At 38.2% G+C, this 9,573-nt stretch overlaps 1 protein-coding gene across 1 annotated transcript; it reads right to left on the bottom strand.

Annotated features, from left to right (window-relative positions):
- Positions 1 to 1,753: 1,753 nt before the first annotated feature.
- On the bottom strand, positions 1,754 to 7,646 carry LOC112317576 (olfactory receptor 51I2-like). The gene is made up of 5 exons (XM_024574657.4): positions 7,602 to 7,646; positions 6,037 to 6,063; positions 3,654 to 3,715; positions 3,156 to 3,238; positions 1,754 to 2,741 (listed from the first exon to the last, which is right to left on the bottom strand). Exons 3-5 carry the CDS (start codon positions 3,654 to 3,656, stop codon positions 1,754 to 1,756), a joined length of 1,074 nt encoding a protein of 357 aa, XP_024430425.3. The 5' UTR covers positions 3,657 to 3,715; positions 6,037 to 6,063; positions 7,602 to 7,646.
- Positions 7,647 to 9,573: the final 1,927 nt, after the last annotated feature.

Below are 9,573 nucleotides of genomic sequence, written 5' to 3'. Positions count from 1 at the left end.
CCTGGATAAAACTGCATTTTACAAAATTAAGCCTTTCATTTTTCTTCAACAGGAAAACAAAGATTACATAATTTTTATTTTAAGGAACATTGGGAATTTTGGAGTATTAAACATAGTATATTATTGGATTTCTAGATTTCACATAAAGTTTTTCCATAATTGGAAAACAGCAAAATCTCAATATCCTATACATGTAAATACTTGCAACACACATTTTAATTTATTTGATCACAAATGCATGTGCACTGTGTGTGTAGAATGTAAGTTTACATACATTTAGTGTATTTTAAAATAATCATGTAGTCATAAAATTTTCCCATTTTAGTTAAAATAATCTATGTCTATGTATGTATATATGTATGTATGTATGTATGTATCTGTATTTAAGATACAAAGTACTTTAGGGAAAATGTTTTATTATTTTTTTAAGTCTTCCATCGTTTTACTCTTTGACACATTGAAAATGCCAGCAGTGGGAGCACAGTGAGATGTCTCACTTATCTTAGAAAGGGAAATCAGGTCCTTCACAAGGTTGAGACTGTGGACTTAATGTGCAGTAGATCAAAGGGAAAAAAACCAAAAATAACACAAAAAATAAACAAATATGCATAAATTAATTTCCAGCCATATAATATTAGGTGTAAAAGATTATTTCCGCACATGAAAACTGATGATTTTTTATTGTATTCCAGAACTCTGTATTAGTACAAATTCCCCTCAATTTCTTAAGACATTTTAAACATATATTGACAAGTCAATAACATTTTGCATGAGTGTTTCTTGTAACATGAAATGTCTTAAATGCCCACAAATTTAAGTTTGTTCTCAGAGAACAGAGAAATTTATCCTTTCAACTTACATCAATAAAATAATGAAATCACCACTGCCAATCATCTCTGCATCAGCAGAATTATAAGAAAGATTAGAATAGCTCACTCTTCTCCTTTTAAAGAAGATTCTTAGTTGTGGATCAAGAGTACCTAAAAACTTCTAGAAGAAATATGTATCTCTACTGATCTTAGTAGGCTAAAGAGAAACTTGTCTGGCACAGTAAGTAATTTGGGAACAATATCTTGATCTCAGTGCATGTGTTATTCTTAAACAATATGAATAAAAGGAGAATTCTTTTTCTTCCTGGTTCACCAGCACAGATGCCTGCTATTGTCATCAATTAATCATGTGTTTTTACACACATAAACTAAATGACATTATTATGTGATTAAATTATTTTATAAAAGTTTTATCAAATATACATGTGTATGTGTGTGTTTGCAAAGTTTGCTACTTCTTGCTTAAGCCTTGAGTACCTATCAATCTGAGTTTTTTTTAACTTCAGAATAGTCCATAGTATGAACAGATCCTAAACCATTGAAATATTTCCCTATTGATGACTACTTCATTTTGTAAAATCTCATTTCAAAAGGGGCCAATGTAAAAATTTTTATTCATGTATCTATATTCATGAACAATAATCCAAGTATGAATGTAGGGCAGTAATAAAAATGAGAATTTCTGGGCTAAAAGGCATGTGTATTTTAAGTTGACACATACAACAAAATAGCTGACAGAATACTACGCAACTCTAATTTAGGTTACGACACATATGGTACAGTACAGAAATGTGCATTCTCTATACATGTATCAAGCTTTCTAACTTTGACAAGGTGATGAGCACTCTCTCCTTCCATGCGACACCTTTGGTGATGAAAATAACTGTCTTTAAGGTAATCATGTATAGGCACTGACCCCGTTATTATTTTCTTTGAAGAAAGAGGTGGATTAGTCCCTGGCGAATCTGTTTGGTCTTAACACTGTAGATGATGGGATTGAGCACAGGAGGCACCAGAAGATGGACATTGGCCAGGAGCAGAGGGACCGCAGGTGCAGCATGCTTCATGAAGCGGTGCACCAGAGCCATGCTGATCACAGGCACATAGTACACAAGGACTGCACAGATATGTGAAACACATGTGTTGAGGGCCTTCCGCCGTCCTGCCCCAGAGGTAATGCCCAGCACAGTGTAGAGGATTAGCACATAAGAAATGATGATGAGCAGCGAGTCCAGACCAAAAGTGGAAGTTACAATGCAGAGCCCCAGAATGCTGTTGGGCCGAGTATTGCCACAGGGGAGCTGGATAAGATCTGAGTGAAGACAGTAGGAGTGGGAGAGGACCTTGTGGCCACAGAAGGGCAGACGCTTCAGGAGAAAGGGCAGTGGGAACATGAGCATCACACTCTTCAGTCCAAGAGCAGCACCAGCACCAACAATACGGGGCAGGGTCAGGATAGCAGTGTACCGCAATGGGTTGTAGATGGCCACAAAGCGATCCACAGACATGGCCAGCAGAACTCCTGATTCCATGATGGAAAAGGAATGTATGGAGAACATCTGTAAAAGGCAGGCTGCAAAGGAGATCTTACTGGCACCAAGAAGGAAGATGCCCAGCACTGTGGGCAGTGTAGAAACAGAGACACCAAGCTCTGCAAAGGCCAGCATAGCAAGAAATAGGTACATTGGCTGGTGCAGAGAGGGGCTGTTCTTGATCACTGCCAGAATCAGACTATTACCCACAAGGGCCACAAGATATGTAGAGCAGAATGGGAAGATAAACCAAGGGTAAAGGGCTTCCAGCCCAGGGAGGCCAGTAAGAAGAAAATATTCTGGGGTGAGTTGACTTCTGTTGAACATTTCCTTATATTGGAGTTGGGGATGTTGATCTAGGCAGGTGCCAGGATACAACCTAGAATGAGACACACAAAGCTAATTTGGGACTGAGAAGGGACCACGTATCCTAGTATCTACTACTATCTGCCAACTTACATGCCTCTTCCATTCAATGACCTGTTCCATTTGGTCTTCAATCCTAAGTAAACCTGTGGAGTCATGACTTGCAAACAGGTATATTGCCAGAATGAGAGAATTTGGTAGAAGAGTGTATTACTCATAATTCAAACTAATCTGCACACTGATTTCACTGTGTATATTTGGTAAGGACTGAGTGTTTCTCATGTCACTATGAAGAGAAGGTATCTTCTAGCTTAAAGAATACACTCAGATAAAGAAAGCTGTAATCTATTAGATATTCTAAAAACCCCCGTTAGAGCATTTTGGATTTTAAGTGGCTGAAGGGCACAGAGTTTAAGAATAAACTTACTTCAATGTCAGCATAGAATTGCTCAGTAGATAAAGATTCCAAAGGCCATCCTTGCCACTCCAAGCATCATGAAGGCTGGCTTCCTTTGGAGACACAGAATATAGAGATTTACCTGGATAAAACATCTCTGAAATGGGATCTATTCTCTATGCTCACTCTAAAACCTTCTCGATCACTTTGGTTTTTACTTATGGTGGGGTGGGCAGTATAGAAAAAAATCATTCTTATAAAGGTTAATGAATAGAAGTATTTTGCCCACTGGAATTGTTATTGATTCCAGAGCAGGGGAGGACTGAATATGAGAGGTGAGGGCGGGTAAAGCAGGGGAGAGTAGTGGGGGTAAAGTGGGGACAACTGTAACTGCACAACAATAAAAAATAAAGAAGAAAAGAAGTATTTTGCCTACTAGAATTTTTCTTAGTGGAAAGAACTATTCTTCCCATTGGAAAATTGGTCTACTGTTGTCAGTCTCCATGTTGCAGGCCAATCAATGCTTACCATGTGTATGAGCACAATAAGCAATAGTCCCAGAGGATGGTCCTCAGAACATGATTCTGAAACTGCAGAAATAATGACAAAAATTATTCAGCATGCCTCATGTCAACAGTGCTGATGTCTTCTGAAATCCTGCCTAGAAGGACAACCTAAATCTTTTTATATGATCTGAGAGAAATATATCTGTTAAGAAGAGAGGAGGAGAGCTCTGCATACCAAGAAGTTGCAACTATGAGGGAACATCTATACCTCAGATACAAAGTCAATCAAAATCTCCGCTTTAGAAAAAAGTATAAGAGAGGGAAAAATATCTCTCTCTGAAAGGTAGGAGAACAGATCTGATTCAACACTGGAAACAAAAATTGTGATATAGGGGAAAATGTATAAAAAGAGGAGGAAGCTGGAGGTAGTGGAAGGTGGGATTACAGTTGAACCTGCAGATATGATTTTAAATACTTGAATGCTACTTTCTACTGAGCTATTCTTGGAGTTGTAAATTTTTACATCTGTAAAATGGAGATAATCCTATAGATGATAAATATAATAATAATAATGTAATATTCTGAATAAAAGAATCTTTTAAACTCCAATAATCATGAGCTATAAGAAAGTAGTATTGGTTATTGTGGGAGATACTAGATCTTCAGTGAAGACCTACTTGTCACTGAGGGATAAAATTAGTGATGACATACAGGCTGTTTGATAAAGAACCACCTATGATGCTGATATTCTGAGCTTGGTCTCTTTTCTAATTAATACTTGGGGTATATATTTTTTTCAGTTCAGCCCTTCTATGTCTCAATTCAGCATATCAATAGTCTGAGCCACTTACTCCCTGTTTTTACTGCTTAAGATTTTATAGATCTTTAGCAGTTTCCTTGTATTACTGATACTGCACTATTCATATATAAGTATATAACTTATTTATTGATCACATATCTCATATTATGAATTTTGGAATTTCAGAACACTGTGCACTAAAGGACCGTAGACTCTGGGGTCACATAGCTGCAGCTGGAACCTTGGCTCAGTTACTTTCTGCCTGGTTTTTCATTTCTTTATCTGTAAGCCTGAGATATTTATAATATGTAGTCCCATAGGCTTATTTTGAGGCTTAAATAAGTTGACGAGTATGGAGCAATTAGCATACAATATATTTTCATAAATGTTGCTAATATTGGTAAAATAGTAATAATGATAATAATTGTTTCATCAATCAAAGTCAGGCATTTAATTTTTATCCAATTATTTTTTATTCACTTTTCTTTCCCCAGGCTTAAGGACAATATCCATCCTTTTGTAATTAAGCCATTTTTAATTGCTTAAAATTTCCTAGCTTGAAGATATAAGCTTTGCATCTTTATTAAACTGAGACTTGAAAAGTACCTGGAATGTCTCTAGGAATTATTTGACCCTGCTTTCTGATCTGTGAGGGACACGGCATCTCACACATATTTAAAAGTCTGCTGCTTTTCACTAGTCTTCTCATTGTTCAAAAATTTTTCTACGTGGGAAAGGAGTCATTGTGTAAAACTGCCAGTGCTGAGTGTCACCTGCCATGTAAGTGAAAGCAGATGAAATTTGAGAAAGAGTCTTCCTGTCTTTGATACAGTTTATGGGGAGGGGAAAGTGTCACCTTCACAAACCCAAACTTTATTGATTAGTGTATTAATTTTGAAGACATCATGAATAAAGTGAAGGAATGTGACTCTAAAATATGATATCTTGACACTGCAGAATGGTCTAGTGGAGAGGAAATCAGTGGCATCTGAACATCATCCATCAATTTGAATTAATAAGAAGAACAGTGCTTTTGTGCCCCTGCTACTGTTTAAGATGAAAGAAAAATTATTTATAATTCACGCATGTATCCTCTTTGAATGGCACACTTCTTAATGGCTGTTGAACTCCATCAAGATTTAATTCCTTAACTCGACTCCTCCACATATCCTGGTACACCCTAACCTGCCTTTTCTCTCTTGGTCATTCCTGTGATTTGTTTTGATTTGTTTTGTTTTTGTTGTTTGTTTGCTATTTTTTCCTTTCCTTTTAAAACATAAAAATTATGTTTTCAAACAAATACAACTTCCACCATTTTTTAAATAACATCTGGTTCAGATGCCAATTCTGTGATGTCTTTGCTCACTCATGTGTGTAATCACTTCCTACAGCAGCCTCTCACAGCACTTCCCTTTATTTTAGTTGTTTATGTGACTTTTCCCAGTTATTTGAAGCTCTTCCAAAGAAGACCTAGATCCTCTATTTTAAACATATCACTAGGGCTTAATAAATGGGAAGGGAGAAACGGGACTGGGGTGCCAGGAAAGAAGACACACTCTAATACACAGTGTTCTCATTCAAGGCTGGGCTTTGAGGAGGGACTTACCTGTGTTCTTTCATCAAATGAGAGCTTCTTTGAGGACAGAAAAACAATGTAAATTCTTTTAATTCATTATATACAAGGAGCTGTTGTAGGATATCAGAGATTGTATTTAATGAATGAGTGGTGAGAGATAAGTGGGAAATACAAGAGAAAATTACAGGGTCATGTTATCAGGGGAGGGGCAACTAGAATAATGAGAAAAGAAAAGAAATACATTGATCTGGTGCTGTGTTTCAGGTATTCTGGAAGGGTGCCCTATGCATGTTGCCTTCGTACATGCCATCTTATTTATCCTTAAAATAATCAAAATGACCAAATCATACGTATTTTAGAACTTGGGAGAGTGAGAATTTAGTGTTTCAAGTGACGTGCCAGAATCTAGTGGCAACACTCAAGATAAAGTTAGGATAAAAAGGAAGCCTGAGGAAAGGCCATACAAGGAAGCCAGTTAGAACAAAGGAGATGGAGTGAAGATGAAGCTGGGCCAGCCAGAGAGAAACGAGGGAGAAGTGAAAAGCATAGGTCATCAAGGATTTGTGTTTAAGAATGAGCAGGCCCAACATAAACAAATCCACAAACAAATGTTGGAGAGGATGCAGAGAAAAGGGAACTCTAGTGCACTGTTGGTGGGAATGCAGACTGGTGAGGCCACTGTGCAAAACAGTATGGAATTTCCTCAGAAAGCTAAAAATGGAACTGCCCTTTGACCCAGCAATTCCGCTGCTGGGATTACACCCTAAGAACCCTGAAACACCAATCCAAAAGAACCTATGCACCCCAATGTTCATAGCAGCACAATTTACAATAGCCAAGTACTGGAAGCAACCTAAGTGCCCATCAGCATACGAGTGGATCCAAAAACTATGGTATATTTACACAATGGAATTCTATGCAGCAGAGAGAAAGAAGGAGCTTATACCCTTTGCAACAGCATGGATGGAACTGGAGAGCATTATGCTAACTGAAATAAGCCAGGCGGTGAGGGACAAATACCATATGATCTCACCTTTAACTGGAACATAATAAATAGAAGAAAAAAGGAAACAAAATATAACCAGAGACATTGAAGTTAAGAACAATCTAACAATGGGCAACGGGGAGTGGGGAGGGGACTGTGAGGAGAGGGGATTACAGGAACTACTATAAAGGACACATGGACAAAATCAAGGGGGATGGTGGAGGTGGGGGAGGGAGGGAGGTTCAGCTGGAGTGGGGTGGAGGGATGGGGAGAAAAGGCACACAACTGTAATTGAATAACAATAAAAAATTAAAATTAAAAAAAAAAAAGAATGAGCAGGCCCAATGGATATGCAGCTCTCAACATGGAAGACAGGAGACAAGACTTACTGGTACAGAAGGTGAAGGGAAGGAGGGTAAATAGGCCTATGAAATGAAGATGGATTTAAAAACCGAATTAAATATCTAGTTTAAAAATAACTGGATTTGGGGACTAAATGGAGGTTTTCCTGTCCCAGGTTCCTTAATAAACAAAGGAGATGGGTAAAATAGACCTAGTGTTCCTCTGCCACGGTAAGCCTTTCTGGACAAAAGCCCCTGACTCTGCTCACCTGAACAAATTTCCCAACCTCCTAGTCCCATAGGCTGAACTTCAGGGCAAGCCCCACCCCTCCTCTGTGGAAGCCCACCTGACCTGTGTTTGGTCTCAGGCCTGGCCTCAGCTCACCACCTGGAGGCATGAGCTCACTTGTTATTTATTACAACTCCAGAACTAGACCTTTCCTTCCCCTAATTTTGACAATTAATCCCCTGGGAGACACGGACCAACCAGCCCCAGAACATGCTGCCTCTGAGCCTGCAGTAATAAATGGACAAAGAAAGGAAGATCCCTGTAGATGCTCTCTGGGGAACCAAGCCAAATTCTTAGAAAATATAGAATAAGATGACACATGTGTATGTTTGTATGGATATGTCTGTGTGAACATACGTTTATGTGCATACACAAGCGTGTAAATTTATACAAATGTACACATGCACACATGCATAACCATGCTCCTTAATGTGAAATTTTGCTTCCAAGTTTGTATGAATGTATGAGCATGCATATCTTCCCACAATTAGATTTACCTTGACTGTATATTCATGTGGAAGGTACTATGACAGAATAATGCCCTTGAGTTGCTAACCTGGGAAATAATCCCCAGATCTGAATAAAAAGTGCAATCCATATCTGTGTATCTGCATGTATGTATTATTTTTATCTATACACACATGTGTTTGTATAATATTATAGGTTTGTTTCAAGGTCCTTTTAAAATAGTCTGAAAAACTGTTTATATCCTGAACTTTATTGGTCAGGGACATTTCTGTGTCCTATGGGCACAGGCAAAAATTGCTTTGTGCAGAACTGATAAAGCATGACCCTTTGAATTTGCACCTTTCACTTAGATATCAATGTCCTTTTTTTAGGTGAGTGACTCAAGGACACACTTCTGTCATATCACCACACTCTCAATCTCAACATTTCTTGCTGTGGTTATAATCTAGGCTTTTATGTCTCTCCTAAGTTTTCCCTGTAGTTTGGGCTCTGAGAAAGCAGGACGCTCATTCACTGTGTCACCCCAGCTCAGAGTCCCGGTCATGTTCCACCTTGCATGGACTTTTCCTCAGTCCATGAAGGGTGCACAATCAGCCACAGAATTTAAATGAAAACATTTGCTACTGATGCCTATTTTTCACTTTAATTTTACTAGTTTATTGTCAATGTATAAATGGTCTCCAAACACTTCATTTCCTTAAAATTCAGAAAAATTGTACTTGTTTCAAAGTACAAAAATTTTAATGAGAAAAATTAATTGGACAAATCTAAAAATTACTAGGCACTCAAAATATTATCTGATTATACTTTATCACAAGCAGAATTCCACAGCAAAAAAAAAATCATTTCCAGTTTCCTTTATTTTTAACCCTGGGTTTTCTTTAACTCTCTTCTTCCTCTTGCCCTTGTCCCTGAAAACCACTGTTGATACTTTGTCTTGGACCAGGCACTGACTCTGCTAGTGACCATATCTGCCATTGGTCTGAGATCTGGTGTGAACTGCATTCTCAGTAGATGGTGATCTTCTCCAGCCTTCCTTGATGTGGAATCCCCATATCCAGATCAGGCAGGTCTTTGCAGCCAGAGTTGCCAGGGTAATTCTCTCATTTTTCAGCTGCTCAGTTGCTGCTGTGTTCTGAATTCTCACTAAGGAATTGAAAGACTCACTGTGTAAGACACTGGTGGCAGTGCCTTTGATCATGTTGTATTCTAAAGGCTCCTGAGTAGGATCCCTAACCTAGTCTGATTGCCAAGGCAAATTCCCGTGGATTCCAGCAACCTAGATTCATTTAGGTGATGGAAGCATCATACTTTTCACTGCCTTTATAACCTTTGTGATTTATGATTCCTTGTTCCCTAACTATAAAGGTCATAACTAAGCAACTATGTTGTGATGAAGAATTCTTTTGGCAAAATTAAATACGTGCTCAGCAACCAGGTTTTCCAACACACATTTAGAGGTAAGGTTTCCTGTTCTTCCTCCA

This window comes from Desmodus rotundus, chromosome 5 (genome assembly GCF_022682495.2).
Source record: "Desmodus rotundus isolate HL8 chromosome 5, HLdesRot8A.1, whole genome shotgun sequence".
NCBI lineage: Eukaryota > Metazoa > Chordata > Mammalia > Chiroptera > Phyllostomidae > Desmodus > Desmodus rotundus.
This window is presented reverse-complemented; position numbering and strand designations above follow the sequence as displayed.